This window comes from Perca flavescens, chromosome 5 (assembly GCF_004354835.1).
Source record: "Perca flavescens isolate YP-PL-M2 chromosome 5, PFLA_1.0, whole genome shotgun sequence".
Classification (NCBI taxonomy): domain Eukaryota; kingdom Metazoa; phylum Chordata; class Actinopteri; order Perciformes; family Percidae; genus Perca; species Perca flavescens.
The window spans coordinates 36,252,206-36,278,544 of NC_041335.1; the positions used below are offsets into that span (position 1 = coordinate 36,252,206).

The 26,339-nt window shown below is 40.4% G+C and overlaps 1 protein-coding gene and 4 non-coding genes across 5 annotated transcripts in view; 1 reads left to right on the plus strand and 4 right to left on the minus strand.

Moving 5' to 3' along the window:
* The window catches only part of inpp5l (inositol polyphosphate-5-phosphatase L), a 57,302-nt gene that overhangs the window by 25,669 nt on the left and 5,294 nt on the right, over positions 1-26,339 (minus strand). Inside the window, exons 2-4 of the mRNA XM_028578709.1 lie at positions 20,143-20,184; positions 17,922-18,022; positions 12,222-12,309 (exon numbers count right to left, since the gene is read on the minus strand). Coding sequence (XP_028434510.1) covers positions 12,222-12,309; positions 17,922-18,022; positions 20,143-20,184 — 231 coding nt within the window. The remainder of the gene's footprint in view (positions 1-12,221; positions 12,310-17,921; positions 18,023-20,142; positions 20,185-26,339) is intronic.
* On the minus strand, positions 13,876-13,948 carry trnaf-gaa (transfer RNA phenylalanine (anticodon GAA)). The gene has a single exon. It is a non-coding gene; the product is annotated as a tRNA-Phe (tRNA).
* Positions 14,625-14,697, minus strand: trnaf-gaa (transfer RNA phenylalanine (anticodon GAA)). Its single transcript has one exon. It is a non-coding gene; the product is annotated as a tRNA-Phe (tRNA).
* On the plus strand, positions 14,964-15,036 carry trnaf-gaa (transfer RNA phenylalanine (anticodon GAA)). The gene has a single exon. It is a non-coding gene; the product is annotated as a tRNA-Phe (tRNA).
* trnaf-gaa (transfer RNA phenylalanine (anticodon GAA)) lies at positions 19,851-19,923 on the minus strand. Its single transcript has one exon. It is a non-coding gene; the product is annotated as a tRNA-Phe (tRNA).

Consider the following 26,339-nt stretch of genomic DNA (forward strand, 5'->3'; position numbering starts at 1 on the left):
AAAGCTGACGGAAGAACGGCAGGGAGTAGAACGATCATATTCATCGCTGATTAATCTGTTTGGATTATTTTTTTGGATGAATGGATGGAGTTCTTTGGGCTCTAAAATGTCAGAAAATGGTGAAAAATGCGGATCAGTGTTTACCAAAAAGCCCAAGATAACACCCTCAAATGTCTTGTTTAGTCCCCAACTCAAAGATATTCAGTTTACTGTCACAGAGGAGAGAAGAGAGAGAGAACAATATTCACATTTAAGATGCTGGAATCAGAGAATTTTAAGGGTTTTTTTTCATAAAAGAATGACTCAAACCGATTTATTGTTTATCAGAATAGTTGCCGATTAATTTAATAGTTGACAACTAACCGACTAATCTTTGCAGCTCTCGATGAAATAATGTTTGTGGGTAGAGATGGTCCGATACCATTTTTTGCTTCCCGATACCGATTCCGATACCTGAATTTGCGTATCGGCCGATACCGAGTACCGATCCGATACCAGTCATATATTTTATTATGTTTTAACAGCTGTATACTACTATCCCTGTATGGATGTGATATGATTTCTATCTTTGCTGTCTGGCTCAGGTTAAACTCTTTGTAAAACATGAACAAACACAAACAATGAATGTCGTAGAACTTTCTTTTATTCTCCAGTTCGGTTATAACGGAAAAAGAACATAAATAAACTACTTTAACGTAGATTTTCTTTAGGGCTTTATTACGTGGTATCGGATCGGTGCATAAACTCCATATACTGGTATCGGTATCGTAACATCTCTATTTGTGGGGAGCCGAGTTGGTTCAAAACAAGTTAAGAATTAACAATTAGAGCAAAATTATGATTCTCGTGGGGGAATCGAGACGGATTATATTCTGATAATTAGCTCAGAGTTAATAAACTGATCTAAATGCCAGTCCCTCCAGGATTTCGCGATGTCGCGATCGCGCCAATTCACGCAAATTCAACCAATCACCGCGACTTTGGTGCGACTCGCTATTTTGACCAATCACCGCAACTTTTCTGCAACTTTGACCAATCATCGCGGTCTCCTGCAAAGCGTCGTCATACGTCAGCAAACTCACTTCCTTGTTCTGTTCAGAAGATGCAGCAGCATGCGCAGCAGACGTGTGTGCTGCCAATGTCAACTCACATTTACCTACAAAAATAACAGCAAAGGACAGCGAAAAACAGTATCCAGATGTTCTTAACGAAAGCGGGGGTAATCTGCCTTTTTGGTATAAGGTTACTAGGAAAACTCAGCCCAGGATAGTTTTATTCTCCCCAAAACATGTTTCCTTTTTATTTGTAAAGAACTATACAAAGAAAAAAAAAACGAAACTTTTTTGCAACTTTCACTGTCTCCCGCAACTTCATTGCAACAAACATACAAAATACATCGCAACTTTTATCGCAATTGTTTACAAAAGCTCCCGCAAAATCAGGCATTTTGGACTGCAACAATCTCAAAAAAAGGCCCCGAAATCCTGGATGGATTGTTAAATCAGTTCCTGTTGGATCAGAGACAAGGTCATATTTAGACAGAGCTGCTCACAGGCCAAGTTGGCGAGTAAAATCCACCGGCCAAGCATATTTTTTACCTGGCGAAGAAAATTATAAACATTGTGTTTTTTTTTTTGTAACATAAATCACAAAACTTTCTGGTTGGGGTTGCCAAGTCCTGCTGGTTTATCCTCCTTTTTATTGCTGCTTTTCTTTTGGAAAGCTGGCTGACTTCTGCCAAAAACGCTAGCTATCAGTAAACACAAGTGACAAGTGTTTGTGTGTGTGTGTGTGTGTGTGTGTGTGTGTGTGTGTGTGTGTGTGTGTGTGTGTGTGTGTGTGTGTGTGTGTGTGTGTGTGTGTGTGTGTGTGTGTGTGTGTGTGTGTGTGTGTGTGTGTGTGTGTGTGTGTGTGTTGGGTTGGGAACTGGAGGGTTGCTGGTTCAAGCCCCCATACCACCAAAGTATGGTGGTGGACTGGTAGCTGGAGAGGTGCCAGTTCACCTCCTGGGAATTGCCAAGGTGCTCTTGAGCAAAGCACCGAACCCCCAAAGCGCCTTTCCATGGGCAGCTCCCTCACTCTGACATCTCTCCATTAGTACATGTATAGGTATGTATGCATAATGTGTATAATAATAACAACAGAGTGAAAACATTGTAATTTCCCTTGTGGGATTAATAAAGTATAAATTATTATTATGAAAAGTGTGTGTGTGTGTGCGTGTGTGCAACTGCGTGTGTGTGTGTGTGTGCGTCCGTGCGTGTGTGCGTGTGTGTGTGTGTGTGTGTGTGTGTGCGTCCGTGTGTGTGTGTGTGTGTGTGTGTGTCCGTGCGTGTGTGTGTGTGTGTGTGCGTCCGTGCGTGTGTGTGTGTGTGTGGCGGCTCTGACGTGCAGACAGCAGAGGAACAGAAGAAAGTAGCTGCAGCTTCACCAAAACAAAGACTTAAAAAAAAAAAAAAACAGAAACTATTTTGGTGGAAACATTTACCCGCCATGTGGCGGGCAGCCCTCTTGAGATTTACTTCGCCAAACGGTAGAATTTACCCCCCGTTTGGCTCTTGCCGCCGAGTGTTTATTTCGGACCCTGCACACACACTCAAACACAGATCCACATTCCCCCTCCACATACTCCGCCAAACACCTGTCCTCATCAATCAGGTTTGTGCACAGTTTAATAAAAAAATATTGACTTACAAGTGATTTTTTATCAAAACACCATTTGTACTGGGGAGTGGCCCCTCTACTCCGGCAGCCCCCTCTGAAAGGAGAACCCCCCAAACTCTCTCTTGGCCGTATAACTGATGATCCACAGCCAGGGGGAAACAAATTGAAAATCAATGCAGGTGGCACCGACCAAATGAGAATGAGGCATTAGGAGGGGTGGGGGTGTGGGGTGGGGGGGCTGCAACCCTCTCAGGGCAAACAGTGGAGGGTGCAAACACTCGAGTGCAAGGGAAACTTAGACCCAGCTGTCTCTCCCACCCCCCCCGCTAACACTTTATTTATCGTTCACAAATGGGCTGGGATCAATAGTTTTAATCTGGAGTTAAATGTATTGACTTTGGCCCGTCTCCGCCCGTCTCCCCCAAAAAAACAAAAAAAAAACACACACACCTGACCATTGACTTTCTCCTTTTTACTTTCACACACCTTCAGTCCTCTGTTGACCCCTAAATGTCAGCCGTGCATCACATGGGCGGAGTAAGGGTTAATAGTCTAAGACAGGGGTGGCCAACCAGTTCAGCATAAAGAGCCACAATTTAACACGCACCAGCAGCAAAAAGACACACAACACATGCAGGTTCACATTACAACAGCAACAGGGACTTCCAGATCTAATGAAAGTCATAATACATAGCAGTTTTCATAGTTTTTTTTTTCTTACTTAGATTGACTCAGTGGGAAACCTGACAGTCTTTAGTTACCCACAATCCTTTTTAGGTCTGGTTGTACTCGGTTGTGGCCACTCGAAGCGACTCGTTCACTCATTTGTCACTAGAGGGGCTTCAAACTATCTGATTCAGCAGTGAAAGGGTTAATAATGGGGACGGTGCTCTGTGGCCGATTTATTTTCCTCAGGTTGCAGAATCTCTAACTGGCAGATGCATTCAAGTGCTTTTTTTTTTGCTTTTTTTTTCAAAAAGTAAAAAAAAATAAAATCCACCAATAACAGACACACAGTAAGAGCCTCAAAGGAGCCGGCACCCATGGTCTAAGACATACTCAGCCACTTCTCTCAACCCGGGAGGTGTTAGACCGGCTACACACCGGCTGCGTGGCGTGTTCGTTTATATTTCGTCTCCCATGGTAACAGGTTAGAGCGTGCACGCTGCCTGCGTGATACGCACGTCTCAGGCACGACTCGAGCTGCCCCGAAAACGCGTGCATGCTAGAAATAGGACCGACGCCTATTTTTTGGTGTGTTGGAAGCATTTCCAGGAGAAATAGAATAGGAAAAGATGTTTATATGTCATTTAGACACTAATACATACTAATAAATGACATGTTGATGTTTGAAAGCCTCGAGGTTTTGATATAAATGTAATAAAAAAAGATAAGATTATCTAATATTGCACCCGTCAATACAAAACGAAATATTCTGGAGCCTATTTTGCCGTCAATACTGCCGACGTTGTCTTTGCTGTAATCAGATCAGTATATATTTATGTTTAACATGGTATTTCATTTTATGAATGGGAAACATGCATGTGTCCAGACAAGGCTAGCAGCAGCAGCAGCAGCAGCAGGGCTGCGTCAGACACCTTTCTGGTGTGTATAGACGTAGAAAAACCCACCAGGCAGTGTGTAACCGGCCTTACTCCCAACCAGGGAAGAATATCAGACCAAGTAGCGCTGACAAAACGTCAGGAGCAACTTCGAACGCAGTTCAATTCCCTTTCTGTGTCTTTGCAGTTGCACTGTGTGGGGAAGCTGCAGCAGGAAAAGGTTGTGACGTTGAACCTCACACACCAGAAAACCAAAGCCGCAGAGCTGAGCCCATGACCCGAGCAGCGCCAGGCGCAGAAGAGCTCCAGCTCAGACCGACAGACTCAGGGCTCAACGATAGACGGTATCGGCATGACTGACTTAACAAACCTGGATTTAAGAGCATCGCTGCTGGTTGGGCCCACACTGTGTAACGGGTACAAGATTGTTCCATACTACATCTGGGAGGTCTGTCACTTACATCCTGCTAGGAGCCTCGATGGATGAAACCCAACACACACACACACACACACACACACACACGTGCAGTACACACACACACACACACACACACATGTGCAGTACACACACACACACACATCACACACACACACAAACACATTCCTGTAAGTATGTCAAAGAGTTGTCCGGTTTCACTTATTCTCATCAGGAATAAAAACAATTTGACACACACACGTGCAGTACATACACGTGCAGTACACACACACACACACACACACACACACACGTTTCAGTAAGTATGTCAAAGATTTGTCAGGTTTCTCTTATCTTCATTAGGAATAAAAAACAAGTAGACATACAGACCAATCTGTGTTTGATCAAAACATCCCGTAGTAGCTTAGATTAGTTAGTAGGAGCTTAGACACACACACACACACACACACACACACACACACACACACACACACACACACACACACACACACACACACACACACACATGTTTCTGTAAGTATGTCAAAGAGTTATCAGGTTTCTCTTATCTTCATCAGGAATAAAAACATTTAAACACACACACACGTGTAGTACACACACGTGCAGTAAACACACGTGTAGTACACACACGTGCAGTACACTAGAGTCCGGATCGGGCCGAATGTTTGTGACCGAGCCCGGCCTGCGTCCGACAGAGCCGTGACCGAACCTGGCCCGAGCCCGAGCCCGACAGGCATTAAGATATTTACAGTTTTTTCCTGTAATACTGCTTACACACAAAATCTTTTCATGTCACACGATTTTTGAAACCTCTCACTCAAAGTGCAAAACTACACAGCAAATCTCCAAAACCATACCAGCTATTTCTCAGCCTTTCACTCAGCTTTCAATTGCACAAAACACTTTTTTCAAAACATTACACACAATTCTCTACCTAAGACACAAAAATCTAACAGGAAGTGACTTGCTATCCATTTCTAAACACAACCAATCAAAATGCTACACTTATTTACCAGGGCACACACACACACACACACTCCTCACATTTGCAAACACATTATGTCATAACTGAACACTAACCAATCATTACTTTAGTATAGGCCTATACAAAGGTCAAAGGTCAGATTACCTGTTTTGAACAATGGATGCCAACAATAGACAGAGAGCAAGGGGAGTAGGAGGGAGAGACAGGGGATAACAACGAGGAGGAGGAGGAGGAGGGAAGAAGAGTAAGAAGGAGAGCCATCTCTGATGAGATCAGGGATTGAGTAGCTTTAAGGTGGTGTCCATACTGCATGCAACTATCTAATGACTATTTCAGTATTACTAATCAATCAGATTTTGTTTTGCACAAAGTGCATACAATTCTGTCCTCCCCACACACACACACACACCCCCCTGCCCCAACACACAAGCAGGCACAAACACTCACAACACACACACGCACACACACGCACACACACACACAAACACATATTCTTTATTCTAAAAATTATATCTTTGTTTTACATATTATTTTTCATATACTTTTGTTTTCTTGTTTCATGCTACTGTATACAACTCTGAGCTACTCTTACAAATGTAACGTTGTGCCCAATAAATATTTTCTGTTTTACTGTAACATTAGATTGTATTTTACAGGTGCACTTTTCAACCACTCTCAGCAGATGACTGTCTCTCTAGAACATTGTAAATGTAGATATAAGCCTATGAAAGACAAAAGAGCTTTAGATTTAGAACAACAGTGTGTACATGGTATATCCAAAAATTTACTATTATGAAAAAAGTGTTTGCCATTTGATGCAAATGCTTGATTTTGAGATGAGTTTATGGTATTTTGAATGCAGTGTTTCATTTTGAAGGAGATGTGAGGCATTTAGCATTTTGTGTGTGCAGTTTGGGGAATTGTGTGTAGAGTTTTGAAAAAAGGAGACATAGTTTTGAAAACGTGTGTAAGCAGTTGGAAAAAAACTGTATGTCCGAGCCCGACACAGTTACAATCTCATGTTTGTCTCATACTAACGACACATGTAGGCTACGTGTGTTTGTGTGGAGAGCTTTTATGGAGCAGCTGTAGGAAGAGAATCAGAAACGTCAACAGATGAGCTCATCAGCTCACACGGGGCTTTGTTACCGACCGTGATCAGAAAACGGATATCCTGTTTCCGGTGAGACAATGAATGAACTTGGCTTTCAGTCTGGGCATTATTTGGGACACCGCACACACTTTGTACAAAACTTAAACTTATTCCTCCAACTCTGCTCCGGTTGGATAGGCCTACAACACGTCTGCTTCCTCTTTCTCTATATCTCTTCTTCCACCTTACCACACACACACACACACACACACACACACACACACACACACACACACACACACACACACACACACACACACACGTTTCAGTAAGTATGTCAAAGATTTGTCAGATTTCTTTTATCTTCATCAGGAATTAAAGACAAGTAGACATACAGATCATTCTTTGTTTGATCAAAACATCCCGTAGTAGCTTAGATTAGTTAGTAGTAGCTTAGACACACACACACACACACACACACACACACACACACACACACACACACACACACACACACACACACACACACACACACACACACACACACACACAGACACACACACACACACGCACTGAGCTCTCTTAAAGGAGCCGCAGCACCATTTTACAACAAATGCCTCATCGCGCTGATGTGACCGAACCAGGCCGGGCTCGGGTTGGTTATCCATGCCTTACAGTACACACGTGCAGTACACACACAGTGCACACACACACACACACACACACACACACACACACACACACACACGTTTCAGTAAGTATGTCAAAGATTTGTCAGATTTCTTTTATCTTCATCAGGAATTAAAGACAAGTAGACATACAGATCATTCTTTGTTTGATCAAAACATCCCGTAGTAGCTTAGATTAGTTAGTAGTAGCTTAGACACACACACACACACACACACACACACACACACACACACACACACACACACACACACGTGCAATACACACACGTGCAGTACACACACGTGACACACACACATTTCTGTGAGTATGTCAAAGAGTTGTCCGGTTTCTCTTATCTTCATCAGGAATTAAAGACAAGTAGACATACAGATCATTCTTTGTTTGATCAAAACATCCCGTAGTAGCTTTTTAGAGCTGCAAAGATTTAACAATTAATTGTCAAATGTTAGTTTTTTTTTTAATTGCTTTGGTACTATTATCGCAACTATGTGGTACTACTCCACAACTCTTAGTACAGAACTCCCAAACTTGCCACTGTGCATTCATTTGGATGGTAAACATCTCTCAGCACACAGGCACTGATTGAAAGTTTTTGTTGTGAAATGTCGCGAGAGCATATGGTTTAATCACCACAAAACCCCCATATTACTTTTCACTTTAGTAATTTTAACTACCAGTGAATCCAGTAACAAACAATGCATGATACGTGTTTCAAATGGCCGTTGGATGTGCTGAAAGTAATATGCTACAGTAGTGATTACAGATGATTAGGTAATACACTTACATTACCCAACATTTACAGAATCGGTCATTCCCATAATATCTATCCCAGGGTTCCCCCGCCATTATAAGGTTTAGGTGCAGCAGCTGAGCCTTTTTAGGCACCACCGAAGCTGAATGAATGTAACTAAAAGATTTTTCTCAGATCTAATGATTGTAGTTGTTTTTTTTTTTAGCAAGTTTTGTCTTTAACCCTTGTGTTCTGGGGACAAATTTGACCTGTTTTCAAAGTTTTTATATCAGAAATGTGTTTCTTTGAACCAAAATGCCCAAAAATAACCTGGATGCATGCAGTTTTCGAACTATACCGTGGCCTTCGGGGAGCCCACTTATTTTCTACAATGACTTACAAAGATACAGTTACAAGTGTATGCACTACAGGATTTACCCTATTATACTATATTGACAGGAGTAGATACGTCAAATAGCAAACAGCCAGCCACAAATAGTCTATAAACAAAGCATCAGGCTGTCGTTGAGATTTCACATGAACAACGGTTAAAGTTACTCAGGCTACCGAAGAATACCATAATTCCTCCGTTCAATTAGACCTTAGCAACGCACCCCAAGTTTCCATCCTTAACAAACAGCCATGTATGTATACGGGCTCTTCCAGTCTCTCCACTGCTGGCTGAACTAACGGGAGAGAGAGGAGCGAGAGAGGTTAGGATCATCTTCAGCCAGAGAGGACATTGTATCTTCAGCTTCTTCTTGCGTTGTCACCCCGGTGGGAGGTGTCCCAACAGGGCCCGCAGCAGGTGAATCGGTCGTGCTATTAACGTCATCGCTACACAATTTCTTAGTAAAACCCAAATTAATTAAACTGCCTTGTTTTCTTTTTGCCATGGCTATATGATGCTTACTGCAGAATGGATTTCAAGGAGTTTGCGCGCCGATTAATGGCCTCCAACGTTTAGATTTTTTCTGTGAATCTTTGAGTTAAAGATGCAGTAGGTAAGCCTTATAAAACTAACTTTCTGTCACATTTGCTGAAACTGACCCTATGTTCCAGTAGAACTACATGAATTATGTATTAAAAAAAAATCCAGCTCCTCTGGCACTACCTACAGCATGTACTGCAATCGGCAAAATTCCACCGCTCGCTTGATTTTCTCCAATCAGGGCCACAGGGGGTGTCTATCTGCCTGTCAATCACTGCTTAGACACGCACACGCATATATAGCGTTCTCCCCCCCCCCCTCCCCGCGCAAGAGCTGCAGAAAAGTTTCCCAAAACTCCGGTGGTGAAGTGGCTTTTCAGAGGTGGCGTGAGCTGCAGGATTTTAAAGATCTGAAGAACGATGCAGACGTAGCCACATTTCCTCTCGACAGGTAACATAATTACCATGAATGATTTATCTTCCACTTGGTTATTAGTAGTCAGAAGTCCACAAAGCTACGTTGGTGAGGATGATAGTAACGTTTGCACAGTGGTCGGTCAGATATGTTGAAATGGCTAACGCTAGCCTGCTAGTTAGCATCGTTTTACTGTTGGTGAGTAAAGTTAACGTTGTGTTAGTGTTTAGTTATTGAAAATGTTGTCTGTCTGACATGCCGGCATTTCTGTCAAACTCCCTTGTGTGGGAGGGGCTTAGGAGACTGTTTGGGCTGCAGCAGAAAGGGGGGAGGAACTGAGAAGTTGTCGATGTTCAAATTTGTTAGCAAAGTCCTGGCTCTTCACAATCTTACCTACAGCAGCTTTAACATGTACTAAACATGACATGAATTTGCCGCCACGCCTTGATGCTCATAACAAGAATAGCATGTATAGTATAGTATACAGTATGTATAGCATGTGTATAGTTATCTTCATTGAAGTGAATTAGGTTCAAATTGCCGACATGCATGAATGATATTTTTTGTAGTTTCACACATAATAATCCACAATGATCACATTACAAAAAACTGAAATTGCACGTCAAAATGACACATTGTTAATATATTTAGAGAGCCCCAAAATTTCACAAATCACGTTTTCAGGGGAGCCCATGTCTTATTAAGGGGAGCCGAGCTCCCCCTAGCTCCCCCGTAGTTCTCACCCTGGATACATGGATGTACGATCTTTGCACGTAAAATTAATGATTACTTTTATTGAATTTTGGGTGTTTTATTCAATTTTATAAACATGTTTAAATGGTTTTAAAACAGTATCGTGACTAAACTTTGATATAAACTAGTCTGTGATTCACTCAACACCCTTTGATCTTAACTATAAGTCAAAATAATTCCTAATTTCTGCTTTTTTAACAAAGAAAATGAGGTATAATGTCATATAAATTAGGTTTACTGACCATGAATTTAAAAATAAAACATTGAAAAAAGTGACAAAAACGTTTTAAAAAGTGTCAAAAGCATAAAAAAGACCCAAAAATGCTGGAAAAGAGGCTACCAAAAATTCTAATTCACATATTCAGATATTTAACAAAATGTTTAATAGTAACAAAAACTGTTGTCCAGAACATTGTTCCTCTTTATGTAGACTTTTCCTAACAAAAATGTGACATTTGTGTCATCTTCTTTGGACATATTCTTGCCTTCCTTCCTTCTAGTGTCCTTCTACTTTTTACAATTTAACGCTTTTTTCTTCTTATGTCACGGTTTTTGAAGTTTTTGATGCTATTTTTGACCTATTCTTGCCTTCCTTCCTTCTTTCTACCATCTTTTTCCAAGGTTCTGTCTTTTTTTTTACAGATTTTGTCTCCTTTTCTCATCAGCATTTAAATGTTTTTTCAGTTCCAAGGCTGTTGTTTAGTAAATCTATCTCTGACAGCGCTGTACTGTTCCTCTTTATATACACTTTTTTTTTCTACCAAAAATGATTAGCGCTGGCTTAAAGAAACAATTCAAAAGGGGGAACATTATTGGAAAAAAAGGTCTGAGAACGACTGTCCTAAAGCATTGAGCAGAAACCAGCTCCTGCTTTTCTCATCAGCAGTGCAGCGCCTCCTCTACCTCTGAGCACTGACCTGGAGGAGGACGCCATCTAGCGGAGGAACGTGTGAACTGCTCTCCCCGAGACATTGAAAGTTCTTGACAAAAAACCAAGAAACTACCACCACTGTACCATTAAAAAAATACAACCTATTAAGCTTTGACAGTTTTCTCTGTTTTGCAGACATGTGCCTGATGTATAAATTGTAGGGCTGTCCTCGACTAAAGAAATTCTTAGTCGACTAACACTTATAGGATTCTGTCGACTAATCGATCAGTTGATTTAATTGACAGAGCTGTGCGCTTTGAGAGGTGGTTAAGACTAGAAAAGCACAATATAAATGTAGTTAATTAACCATCTGTAAAACTGGGTTTCTCCACAATTAATCCTGCAAAAGCACCACTTTAAATCTTGTGTTTACCATAAATGTGCTCAGAAGTTTCTTGGAAATAAGTAATTAAGCATGAATAAGCATAAAAAAATGACTAATCGACTAAAGAAATCTTAGTCGACTAAGACCAAAACGACCGATTAGTCGACTAATCGACTAAGAGGTGGCAGCCCTAATAAATTGACCCATGATCTTGCACCACTCCCACTCAAGCATTGTGTGTCATTTCGCAGAGATAACGTCAGGGTCACCAGGGCTTCTGTAAGAGGTGACTGTTACACTCAATTTAGGAAGACTAAATTTGGTCAATCAGCTATTTCATTTACTGTAGTAGAAAAGTGGAACTTAATTCCACTTCATATTAGAAATTGTGCAAGTCTCAGCTGTTTTAAAATGTCCTTAAAGACTTGGCTGAAGGCAAATCAACTATGTGATCATTGACCTTTTTATAACATGGAATGTATATTTGTATTTTGGTTTATGTATGAGTAATGCTTGTCACATGTTGTTGAGTTTTTATCTGTTTTTGATAGTATTGTCTGTATTGTCTATATTGTCTTTTAATCTCCCTTGCCCAGGGACCACAGATGTAAATTAGCTGTATAGCTAACTCTGGTACAGGGCCTGAACTGTGCATGGTCCCTGACAAAAAAACTAATAAAGAAAGAAAGAAGAGGTGTGCTTCTTACCGTGAAGCTGTCTTCTGCCTGGAACTGGTTGTCCACATAGACGCAGACTCTGTCAAAGTCTTTCATCTCCTCACTGGACTCGATGCTCCTGCAAACAACAGAGCGATCGTTAGAGCTGAGGATATCCCACTGACCGCTACAAGAAATCACAAGAAATCATTCCTACCAAAGGCAATAAAACACACTTCAGCACTGAGTGTTAAATAAGACAATCTCACAAAAGTGAGTACACCCCTCACATTTTAGTAAATATTTCATTATATCTTTTAATGGGACAACACTGAAGAAATTACACTTTGCTACAATGTGAAGTATTAAGTGTCCAGCTTGTATAACTCCCCTATATATATAAATGTCCCCTCAAAATAACTCAACACACAGCCATTAATGTCTAAACTGCTGGCAACAAAAGTGAGTACACCCCTATGTTATCCATGAAATAACTGGCCTTTAAAAATAAAAATCTGCCTGCCTCTATGGGAATTTAACATAGTGGTGGACTGACTTTTGTTGCCAGCGGCACATTGTAGCAAAGTGTAATTTCTTCAGCGTTGTCCCATTAAAAGATATAATGAAATATGTATTAATATGTGAGGGGTGTACTCACTTTTGTGAGATACTGTACAGCACAATACTACGCTAAGTGCAACTTGCACAAACATAGGTTTGACTTACATCTTTATAAATACAATTTATGTAGGCTTTACATTTTTATTCCCAACTTGTACATACATTTGGACATTCTTTCCTTTGTAATTTTTTGTATCTTAATCTTTTTTAATAGATGTTCTTGTATTCAATCCTGTTTTTTATTTCTTGTGTATTCTGTATGTGTGCTGTGTGTCTGATATTTTGCTGCTGTAGCACTGACTCCAATTTGGGATCAATAAAGTCTAATCTAATCTAATCTAATCTAATAAATGGATTAACGGAAGGACAGAAAATGAAATGCAAAGAACTTTGATAGTCAAATTTTTATTTATAAAGCACATTTCAAAGCAACAAAAGTTGACCCAGCGTGTTTTACAGTCGTGGCAGATGGTATAAGATCTAAAATAAACAACAATATAGAAATACACGGTGCATAACAAGCAACAATACTAGGGCTGTGTACTGGCAAGAATCTGGCGATACGATACGTATCACGATACATGGGTCACGATTCAATATATTGCAATATATTTTGATACTGTGCTTAAGGCAATATATTGGGATTTTTTTTAAGTATAATTTTAGAGAAATTAATATTTAAAAAAAGACATGATGTGAATAAAAGTCAAAGAAGTTTACTTTAAGTAAACAATTCAGTACACAGAAAATCAAACTGCCAGTTTGGGATTGTGGTCCCCATGTTCTTAGTGAGCTAATGTTTATATGCTAAAGTACGCCAAAGTTCAGCCATAGCTACAATGTTAGCTTCTAGCAAAAAGTCAGGCACTGCTATGTACTGTTAGGCACTGCTAGAAACTAGGGTTATTGATCCTGCAATGGGAAATTACACTTTTCCCCCCTGCTGTTAGTTATGCTGTTATAATCACAGGACTTAACATGCTCAAATGGAAAGATGTCAGCTGGGGGGAGCAACCACTCTTGGTCTGAACCGATGGCCCTCTGGTCCCAACGCACTGAGCTACTGCCGCTCACAAAAGTCCTCTGCCGAAACCCAGGATCGAACCAGGGACCTTCAGATCTTCAGTCTAACGCTCTCCCAAATGAGCTATTTCGGCTTCTTGGTAACCATTAGGACAATTATTGCCTCGAGAGAATAAACAGGCCGATTAAAACACTAATGGAAATAACTTTTAGTTCCTACGGAAGCCGATTAGGGCCACATGTGGAAACATTTATTGAGTTCTGAGTTTAAAATTATTATTTTTTTTAATAAAAAATTTGTAAGAATTCTGACATAAAAAAAAAAATAAAAACCTTTAAACGTCTGATTGATTTCATACACACACATTTTTGTGTGTGTGCGTGTCTGTCTGTCTGTGTGTGTGTGTGTGTGTGTGTGTCTGTCTGTCTGTGTGTGTGTGTGTGTGTGTGTGTGTGTGTGTGTGTGTGTGTCTGTCTGTGTGTCTGTCTGTGTGTGTGTGTGTGTGTGTGTGTGTGTGTGTGTGTGTCTGTCTGTGTGTGGTTTTCATCAGATTTTGAGAGACTCTAGTCACGCTCATACCGCTCGCCATTTCCGGGTTAGTGCTCCACCAATCAGCCGGCATTATACAAGTCAAATTGGCCAAAATGAAGGCCGACGGCACAGAACACACCAAACAGACCCGAGCGACTGACCAACGGAGAGATGAGACATGTCAGTTGGGTGGTCAACACTCTTGGTCTACACAGGGACTTGAACCGGTGACCCTCCGGTCCCAATGCGCTGAGCTACTGCCGCTCACAAAACACCTCTGCCGAAACCCGGGATTGAACCAGGGACCTTTAGATCTTCAGTCTAACGCTCTCCCAACTGAGCTATTTCGGCTTTAGTTTCTAAGGAAGCCGATTAGCGCCACGTGTGGAAACATTTATTGAGTTCTGAGTTCAAAGCCAGAATTCTGAAAAAGTTTTCTGAGATTTAAAAAAAATAAAAACTTTATGAAAAAAATTATAATTTTTAACTCAGAACTCAATAAATGTTTCCACATGTGGCCCTAATCGGCTTCCGTAGGAACTAAAAGTTATTTCCATTATTGATTTATCTGCCTGTTTATTTTCTCAATACAATAACTGTCATTATGGTTACAAAAAGCCGAAATAGCTCAGTTGGGAGAGCGTTAGACTGAAGATCTGAAGGTCCCTGGTTCGATCCTGGGTTTCGGCAGTGATGTTTTGTGAGTGGCAGTAGCTCAGTGCGTTGGGACCAGAGGGCCACCGGTTCAAGTCCCTATGTAGAACAAGTTCTGACATTTAAAAAAGTCTGAATTATGAGAAAAATGATTTTCAGATTTAGATACTTTATTGATCCCAAAGGGAAATTTCTTTTTTAAGACAGCTGAGACATGAAAGGGGAGAGAGAGGAAACCGTCACAGGTCGGAGTTTTAGGAATGAACCTCTACACATGTGCACCCGCTGTACCAACTGAGCTAACCCAGCCACATCCCCAACCTATCTCAAACAAGTAGAAAAATAAAAGAGACCAGACTTTCTTACAGCTCGTGAATTACAAGTGTTTAACACAAAAGCCAAATTATGGATTAAACAACAACAGAGACGTGAGCACTAATGGTGTCCCTTAGCGACACAATTATCATGTACATTTATGGTGCGTTCTTTTTGTCCACCGAAGTCGATCTACGAGTCGTTTTCCGGAGTTACGAACCGGAAGTTACAAAAAGAACGCCCCCCCGAGGTCGTATATATACGACTCGTCAAGTCGTCTGAACTCAGAGGACCCTGAGTTCACTTTCAAAGATGGCTACGCCATGCATCACACGTAGTAAACATTGTGGTTTTCTACAATTTTAAGCACTTTTGTCTTTGTTGTAACCAAATGAAGAAGTCGCACACATAGTGCTGTATACTGCTACCTATAGACATGTCTCTACAGTCTTATTAGGAGTTAAACATAGTGCTGTATACTGCTACCTATAGGTATGTCTCTACAGTCTTATTAGGAGTTAAACATAGCGCTGTATACTGCTACCTATAGACATGTATGTCTACCTATAGACATGTCTCTACAGTCTTATTAGGAGTTAAACATAGCTGTATACTGTATACTGCTACTTATAGACATGTCTCTATAGACAGTCTTATTAGGAGTTAAACATAGTGCTGTATACTGCTACCTAGGCATGTCTCTAGTCTTATTAGGAGTTAAACATGTATACTGCTACCTATAGACATGTCTCTACAGTCTTATTAGGAGTTAAACATAGTGCTGTATACTGCTACCTATAGACATGTCTCTACAGTCTTATTAGGAGTTAAACATGTATACTGCTACCTATAGTATATCTTATTAGGAGTTAAACATAGTGCTGTATACTGCTACCTATAGACATGTCTACAGTCTTATTAGGAGTTAAACATAGTGCTGTATACTGCTACCTATAGACATGTCTCTACAGTCTTATTAGGAGTTAAACAGTGCTGTATACTGCTACCTATAGACATGTCTCTACAGTCTTATTAGGAGTTAAACAGCGCTGTATACTGCTACCTATAGGCATGTCTCTACAGTCTTATTAGGAGTTAAACATAGTGCTGTATACTGCTACCTATAGACATGTCTCTACAGTCTTATTAGGAGTTAAACATAGTGCTGTATACTGCTACCTATAGACATGTCTCTACAGTCTTATTAGGAGTTAAACATAGTGCTGTATACTGCTACCTATAGACATGTCTCTACAGTCTTATTAGGAGTTAAATATTAATATGTTAATATTGTATTATTATTTTGTATTATTTTGGAGCTTGTGCAGCTGAAATTGGCTAGAGACGCTCGGTTGCTATATGACAACAATGGCTTTAAGCCGAGTCTGGAGCAGAAAGCAGAGCAGTAGCCTAACGTTAACGTTAATCAAAACGTAATTTTCATGTATCAAACAGTGAAATATATTTGTGTAATATGTCAATAACTGGGTGAATAGAGTCCTAAATGTTACTAAAAATGTTACAAATATCCATCTTTTCTCCAACTCGTAGTATCGTGTGACAAAAAGAACCCAACAACCCCGCGGTTATTCGTTTTTCGACACGGATGTGACGTCACACTCGAGCTACTAGTCGCGATTACCAGACAAAAAGAACGCATCATTACCGTATTTTTCGGACTATAAGTCGCTCCGGAGTATAAGTCGCATCAGTCAAAAAGTGCGTCATGAAGAGGAAAAAAACATATATAAGTCGCACCGGACTATAAGTCGCATTTATTTAGAATATAAATACAAGAGTTATTCAACTACACAATATCACACAGAACAATACGCTGAATACGGTAGGTGTCCGGTATGTTAACGTAACACATTAACAGTTATTGAACTATACAATAGCACACAGAACAACTAGCTACCAGGGCGTGGAGCACGGATGGATTAAAAGGCGTGGAGACGTAACTGCACCGTGAACGAGCCCCTCCCGACTCGTTCCTCCAGCTCTGGCCATCTTGCTTTCAGCCCACGATTAGCCGATTAGTTTTCTTTGTTTTCTTCATCGCAGTAAGAGTCACCTTTTCGCCAGTCTCCCTCATAAGTTTCTCCCTCATTTCAAACTCTCTTTCTGCTGCTCGATTACCGTTTTCGGCTGCATATTTTACTACCTGCAGTTTGTTATCTCTTTTCTTTCTCAGTTGTCTTTAGGAGCAGCGTTCTAGTTGTCACAAGCCTAGAGCGCCCTCTCGCGGCTGTAGACGGTAATGTGTAAAACATGTAAAAAGATGTTAAATTATATATATTTTGATATATAAGTCGCACCTGACTATAAGTTGCAGGACCAGCCAAAGTAGGAAAAAAAGTGCGACTTATAGTCCGGAAAATACGGTAGTTGTTGTTGTTGCTGTTTGTGTAAAAGCTTGACCAGGGACAAGGACTGCAAATTAGCAGAGCCTAGACATCCTTAACACTTGGCACCTTTCACATCTGGTTGTGATAATGTGATAATGTGATAGGTATTGTCCCCCCCCCTATGGTAAATAGACAATACAATAAAATAAATATCAAACAAATAGTGAACGTGACTTTACCGAGCAACATGTGTCCTACCTGAAGAAGTTTTCAGTGTGGCCCATGTTGAGCATGTAGTCCTTCCCTCCGACTTCCTGCAGATGCAGCGCGATGAACTTGGGCCGGTGGCAGCGGACAGTCTGGGACAAAGCAGTGCACACACGTCTTACGTTACAGACTAATAACTGGACAGTCTGGGACAAAGCAGCGCACACACGTCTTACGTTACAGACTAATAACTGGACAGTCTGGGACAAAGCATATTGTTTGTTTTCGCTGCTGCCTGACTGCAGCGATCTCACTTAATACTGGACCAATGTCAGAGATCGTTGTTCCCATCAGTCACTTAGACACAAAAACACAGGAACATGGGGTCCAGGTTGAAAAGAACTGAAGTTACCCTTTCAGCCCTATTCGCACAGGACTAGCATTACCTGGTGACCTCTAGTCATTTGTGATAATTACAGAGGTTGTCTTGCTCCATTATTTCTGAGACCAGAAGTGTCGGCGAGTTTCGGATATTCGTTCCAATAAACAAGCGACCGTCTGGATCGCGTGACGTGTGTTTACAGTGTTTGGTGCATTTGACAAAGTGCAGTGTGAAAGCAAACGCAACCAAATGAAGAATCGCACCGAGTCCACTAAACGACAGCTGTGAAAGCAGCCTTAGTGTTAATGTGTAAAAAAGCCCCAAATAAATAAAATGCACCATAATTATGTGGAGTTTTTCTGTGATTGAATCCCTGTTGTGGCTGTTATCAGGGACCGTGCAGAGAAACATGGAGCTGTTGAATATGTTGGGATGTCACTAGAGCCCGACCGATAAAGGGTTTTTAAGACCGATACCGATACAAATATTTGATGATTTAAAAATCCGATATATCGGCCGATATACAGTACAGGCCAAAGGTTTGGACACACCTTCTCATTCAATGTGTTTCTTTATTTTCATGACTATTTACATTGTAGATTCTCACTGGAGGCATCAAAACTATGAATGAACACATATGGAATTATGTACTTAACAAAAAAGTGTGAAATAACTGAAAACATGTCTTATATTTTAGATTCTTCAAAGTAGTCACCCTTTGCTTTTTTTGATAACTCTGCAAACCCTTGGTGTTCTCTCAATGAGCTTCATGAGGTAGTCACCTGAAATGGTTTTACCTTCACAGGTGTGCTTTGTCAGGGTTAATTAGTGGAAGTTTTTCCCTTATTAATAAAAAAAGCAAAGGGTGGCTACTTTGAGGAATCTAAAATATAAGACATGTTTTCAGTTATTTCACACTTTTTTGTTAAGTACATAATTCCATATGTGTTCATTCATAGTTTTGATGCCTTCAGTGAAAATGTATTTATATATAAACTTTATTTATAGGTATTTATGAGGCCTCACTATTATAATATGATAATGCAGTTTAAAAAATAATAGTTAGTTTTATTGTCTCAACAGAACATCAAAATATATATATATATATATATATAATAAAATGTATAAAAATACAAACTTAAGATATGAAACTTAAAGTCCTTTGAACAAAAACACAATAACAACAAATCAAATGACTGATTGTTGCCAAAAGGGAGGTTGTAAAGCGCCCTCTGGTGGACAAACTACGCAACGCCAACACTCAGAACATAGTTGAAGGGGGTTTTGACCGTTTTTTTTTTTAACAATTTCAATATTCATTCATCAGAATCAATGATTCTGATGAATGAATATTTAAAACATTTTATAATTTTTTAAAATTTATTTATAAATGCCGATACCGATAGTCGGTCGGGCTCTAGATGTCCCCCATGTAAATGATGCCAGAAGCCTACGACAGTCAGCCAGAACCAACTACGTAACGTGCACAAATGGAGACATGTCAGTTGGGTGGTCAACACTCTTGGTCTACACAGGGACTTGAACCGGTGACCCTCTGGTCCCCACGCACTGAGCTACTGCCACTCACAAAACATCTCTGTCGAAACCCGGGATCGAACCAGGGACCTTCAGATCTTCAGTCTAACGCTCTCCCAACTGAGCTATTTTGGCTTCTTGGGAACCATATTGAGAGAATAAACAGGCAGATTAAATCACTAATGGAAACAACTTTTAGTTTCTGCGGAAGCCGATTAGGGCCACATGTGGAAAACTAACATACTTTTTATCTGTCAGACTGTCCACGAAATGTGAGAGAGAAATACATGGAAGTACTAAATCATTAAAATGGTGAGTCATTAATTATTAAAGAGTCAGGAGGCCCACACTTACCTTATATAGTTCTTGTAGCCATTCATTTTGAATTTCCCCCACCTGTAAAAGGACAAAGAGAAAAATCCATCAAAAGGCATGCACATTTTTTTTAAAGGAATGGTCTAAAACAGGGGTGTCAAACACAGGGCCCGTGGGCCAGAACCGGTCCGCCAAAGGGTCCAATCAGGCCCACCGGATGACTTTGCAAAAGTGTGAAAATTGCAGAGAAGTAATTAATTCCAAATAGGAGATAGAAGTATGATAGAAGTATATTAGGAATAAGTGACCGTACTATGTGATCTCACTTAATAGGAGATAGAGGTATGATAGAAGTAAGGGGCACTATCACAGGACAGGCATTAAGGTAAGACACAGGTGATGAGTGGCAGATGTGTGAGAGGGGAAGCAAACATTTGCAGTCGGACATTGGAGATTCACGCTCGTAAATGGTCAAATTGGCCATAACTTCAGAAATGTGAGAAATAGAAATTAATAGAGATAAATAGGCAATGTAAAGTAATTCCACACATTGTAATCAAAACAATACACATACAACTGTGTACTACTACAGGTTATGTTTATTAAATGAAGCCCAAAATATGTCGCCCACTAGAAATCGCTAGTATCAGCTAGCGCTAGCTAACGTCAGCGTTAGGTAGCCGCTAGCTAACATTAAAGGTATAGTGGAGGATTTTCCCGAATTTTAGAAAATATCCGCCCTCTGTACTTTTTGAAAAAATGCACATGCGCAACACTCTGCCTGCTCCCGAGAGGGAACGCCTATTAAACGTGTGCACGAGAGTGCGCTGTTTACAAGTTGCTGTCGGCATGGCTCACACAAGCCTACTCTCCAAAAGAATATTTGCACTTTTTCACAAATTGAGATGTTTACCGTGTGTGCGCGGTGCGTGACTTGTGCCAGGGCTAGCATCGCTAATCATAGCTTACATCAACTTTTACTAGCGGTGATTTTAAATGGATTTCTCCAAATAGCCAAACTTTACCTGTGGAGTAGAAACTTCACGACTGAGGCATCAGTGGGAAGCCCAGCCTGTGCTTTTAGCGCACGCCAGCGTGTGAAATATTCTCCCAAAAGCTTCAATGCTTCAATGACTGAAACCGTAGCTCAAGCTCACCACACATATACACCTGAAAGCTCGGGACGTGCACGTACGAAAGCCTGATGTAAACATATCACCAGAATGATTGACAACTAGGAGGACCAATAGTCTTGATGATCCACCCGGAAAAAGAAAATCCTCCACTATACCTTTAACGTTAGGTAGCCTAACCTGAACCCTGGAACCAAGTCGTGAGTCGTGACTTGAAGTTGTAACTTACGGGCTTAAAATTGTGTCTGGAACGCAGCATGGGTTACAGGTCTGACCCACTTCAGATCAGATTAGGGGTCTGTGGCCCATAAACTAAAATGAGTTTGACACCCCTAGTCTAAAAAAGAAATACTAAACCTGCATTCATTTGTTTTTTGGCCACCTTAGCAGGGCTGCAAGTAACGATTATTTTTATTGTCGATTAATCTGTTGAATATTTTCCCAATTGATAGTTTTAGTTGTTCGGTCTCTAAAATGTCAGAAAATGTGGATCAGCGTTTCCCAAAAATCCCAAGATGACATCCTCACATGTCTTGTTTTTGTCCACAACTCAAAGATATTAAGTTTACTACCACAGAGGAGAGAAGAAACTAGAAACAAATCCACATTTAACAAGCTGGAATCAGAGAATTTGTACTCATTTTCTTAAAAAAATGATTACACCTGATAAATAGATTATCAAAATAGTTGGCGATTAATGTAATAGCTGACAACTAATCGATTATTCTCTGCAGCTCTTCTGACAAACATGTTAAATATTATTCAGGAAGACAATAAATACCGAACGGAAACTACTCTGAGCTATAATTAACTCTGAGCGGGTTAAAACAAACAATAAGGATTGTCTGGAAAATGTTACCCAGTGTGTTCCAGGATGTAGTCTCGTTCTATTACAGCTGCTCCTGTCATAATCTAGCCACCGGCCACACACCATCCCTGACGGACAGTTTTATATTTCCTTGCCACTTGAAGGCTGAGTATTCTGTTAAATAAGCATGCAGATTTGGGCTGCTCGATTATGGAAAAAAATATAAATCACGATTATTTCGGTCAATATTGAAATCACAAAATTTAACACGATTAGTTCACTTCTGGAAAGATGTGGCAATTATTGAACTTAAAAAACCGTGAAAAAAAGTTAAATAAATCAACAGTAAAAAAAAACACATACCACTGTGAAATTTGCAGTAATACTTTTCCTATTTAAACTTCATTTTTTTTATTCAGAACACAAGAGAAAATAAGAGTTTACGTGCAAAACGTAATGAGCTAAATAATTGTATTTCTCTATTATTCTGCTTTTGTGATCATTGGGAGCCTAAATCATAATCACGATTACATTTCGATTACTTGCTCAGCCCTAATGCAGATAAAACCTTACACAGAGCAATCTGTCAAACAAGTCTGGGGCTTTATTAGCCGACATTTCCCCGCTTGGAATCATATAAGCTGCACAGTGTTGCCTTGTGTAGCTGTAAACTGAAAAAATAACTGACTTTAGAGTGAAAGCACAGGTATACAGTTGTGACAAATATTTCCTCCCACATGAAAGTTCAAATTAAATGTTAACCGCACAGCTACACTGGTGGAAAAAGCTTCCCGATTCCTGCACCTCCCTGACTCTAAAACCGGCTTCTCTGGCTAAACTGTGGTATTCAAACACGCCCCGCTCCAGACTTTTCACGTCGCAAAGTAACTTACAATCTTCTGGGACGCCAGGTGCATTCATATACCAGCTGAGAAATGGCTTTGCATAGTGTATTTGCATGGCATTTCGGCACGAATGACTGCAGCTTACATCAGTCTGGCTATTTCCAGTCTGACCATGAACACAAGCACCCTGATTCAAATATATCACCGTAATATATATGTTTTAAAAAAAATAAAGCTCATAAAGCAATTATACTCGAGATGCAATTCTGTTGGTACAGTAAATGGTATTTTTTTGTTTGTTTTTTTACAACCTGGACCTAATTGTCCCGTGCATTGGTGTCTAAGTGACTAACAAAAATCTTGTTGGTCCAGTATTGAGCGAGAACGCTGTAACCGGCAGCCGTGAACCAGGCTGCAATGTAATCATAATGCAAATTGTCAGTTTCTTTCCACCAAAAGTTCTGTTTTTGCCGCTGACAGACTCAGATTAATATTCTAAGTGTCTGACAACATTATGGAAAGGATCCCTGCAGAGATAGACCTTTTTGTTAAAGCATAAGATTATTTTTAACATGAAACAGACTCAAAATCCCCATCACCAAACTCCACCAGACTCCTTTTAAGGTAATGTGACCTGTTCTTTATATATTGTTGAATACATTATAAAGAAATTGATTACTTAACACATTTGTGAAGCGGCTATCAAAACTTTTGCACAAGTTCAATGATCAGTCAACAATTTGGATATCTTGCTGTGTTAAGTATGTAGACTAATTTCATTAGGGTTGTCACAGAAGCTGGAACAACTTGGCAAAGACAAGGACTGTGCTTTGGTGAAAAAGTGGCATAAAAGCATAGCCAACCACCTGTACTGGTGTGCCACAAGCTCCGTCTCCAGAACAGAGAAGGTAGCTAAATGGAAGTCTATGTTGAACCAGAGATGTCCACAGTCATGCTGACACAGCTTTCCCCAAGTGTGTACGTCAACCAAAGGCCTCAAAGGACTGTAGCAAGTGGTTTCAACCAAGGGGGCAAGCCAGCCTCCACAAAGCGTACCTCCCATGGAGCCATTTTGATGATAATAAGCTATCAGGTGCTGTTAGCATCCCATTGACTCCCATTCATTTTGACCACTTTAACAGTGAATAACTTTACATCTGAAGCGTTTAAAGACTCTATTTGTCCATTGTTTATTTCTAAAGGAACACGACAATGTATAAAAGGCTCCATTACCTCGTACCTCACGTTATGGCTCCGTAGCAGACGGTTTTGTAAAAATAGGCTAATGATTGTGTCATAACCACGAGACTTACTGTCACACAGTAGAGGAATTACCGTATAGTACAGGAGAAGCTCGCAGGCAGTTTGGACTTCCATTAGCTGTTTAGGTTTAATTACTAATGTTAACTAGCATGTTAGTGATCAATAATTAGCCTGTGCCTATGTTATCTCCTTACATATATCTACACTCTCCGTCTCTGTAAGATTGGGAATGATTGAGATTTCTCTCGGCACAGCTACCAGAAGACTTCACACTTTCAGACACGTTGCTCACGTCACATCTACATCTTCAAGCTCAGTTGGAGGCTGCTCAGTAACACTCAGCCAGCACTGGGAAAGTGACTTCTAATAGACTTCACTGGTCTACTCACTTTGTGCATTTAGTTTACTGTCTATTGTTTAAACCAGGTCTGTATTCTAAAGCAATGATCACACATGTTGCTTTGTTGTCCAGAGCTGTCTGATAATGCAACTTGGCTGAAATGTGTCTTTGGAAACAATGTGTTCCATCTGATGCTCTTACATATTATAATTTGTCTGACACCATTTGTATATTAAAGGGAAAGTTTTGTGTAACAATAACATCTATTCAATGCAACAAGCTCACAAAAAAACAAACAATGGCCACCATCTCCAGGATACTGCTGCTGTGCCACAGAAATGTTCCTGGTGGCACAGAACCACAGTTAGACCTGACTGCCTGGGCGCCTGGATAGCTCAGTTGGTAGAGTGGGCGCCCATATATAGAAGTTTAGTCCTCAACGCAGCAGGCTCGGGTTCTCCAATCTGCGGCCTTTTGCTGCGTATCATTCCCCCCTCTCTCTCCCCATTCATTTCTTTAGCTGCCCTGTCAATAAAGGCCTAAAATGGCCAAAAAATAATCTTATTTTGCTGGATAAACTGCTCTGAAACACTTGGGTAGTCCCAGCACTCTTAAAGCAGGGTTAATCCTGTGATGTGCTTAAGGTCAGATCCCGACGGCTGGGTGTACGTTAAGGTTTGTTTATACGTAGGAGTTGAGGGGCCTAAGTCAGTAGAAAAAGCTCAACTCCCCCGGGGGAAGATATCCATCTGTTTACATATCTCCCACAATGGGATCTAACATGTTTTCATTGGAGCCAGATCTGGCAACCGGAAACATGGTCCTGAGCCAAATTTCCATGAGCGTAAGAGCCCTCCTCCCTGCAATGTCCAAACGCTTTGTCAACCCAGCAGAGGCCCAAACTGAGAACCACTGTTTAGAAAAGTTAAATTACAGTCAAGTCTACTTTAACCCTCTGAGGTCTGAGGAGCATTTTTAAGATATCGTCTTGAATTCTCCTTTTAGGGGTATTTGCATTCAACCTGATCCCCATGTCTTTCATACCAAAATGTTCAGAGGACACTCAGCTTTCTGTATAGTGAGTCCCAAATTTGTTCCAGAAGAATGTGTAAAGAAATAATTTGGCCCTAAAGCTATAAAGTCGCTTTTTGAAATTTCTCAAATCTCTTGTGAAAACATACCGACACTCTTAATTGTTTTGGTGCTTAAAATGAGTTAGCAAAAGTCTTGGGTTCGCAAAAGTAGTGTAATACATGAATAAAATAGTAAATAAAGGTTTAAAATGGGAAGTGGGAGTGTTGTCAAACGTTGCTGGTGCGTCTTTTGTCCTCAGAAGGTTAATCTACGGCCGCAACTAACGTTTACTTTCTTTGCTGATTAATCCGTTGCTTAGTTTCTCGATAAATGGATTAGTTTGGTCTCTAAAATGTCAGAAAATGGTGAAAAATGTATGATCAGTGTTTACACTGTTCTGTCTGAATGTGTTTTATAATTTTGTATTTGTGTTTATAGGACTTCCCCATAAAAAATGAGACGCTTCATCTCAAGAGGCTATTGTTCCAAAGCCCAAGAAGACGTCCACAAATGTCTCGTTTGGTCCACAACTTGTTTACATTTAACAAGCTGGAATCAAAGAGGGTCCACAAAGGACTAATTTATATAAATCAAGAGGCTATCGTTTAACCCTTATGTTGTCTCCCAGTGGACCATGCACTTGTCGTCCTCCCGGGTCAAAACGATGAAAATTACGTTTTTGTCCCTTTCTTCGACATGCTTTTTGCATTTTTTTTTGTGCCATTTTACACTTCTTTTCACTACATGAATAAACACCACTAACACCAACTTAT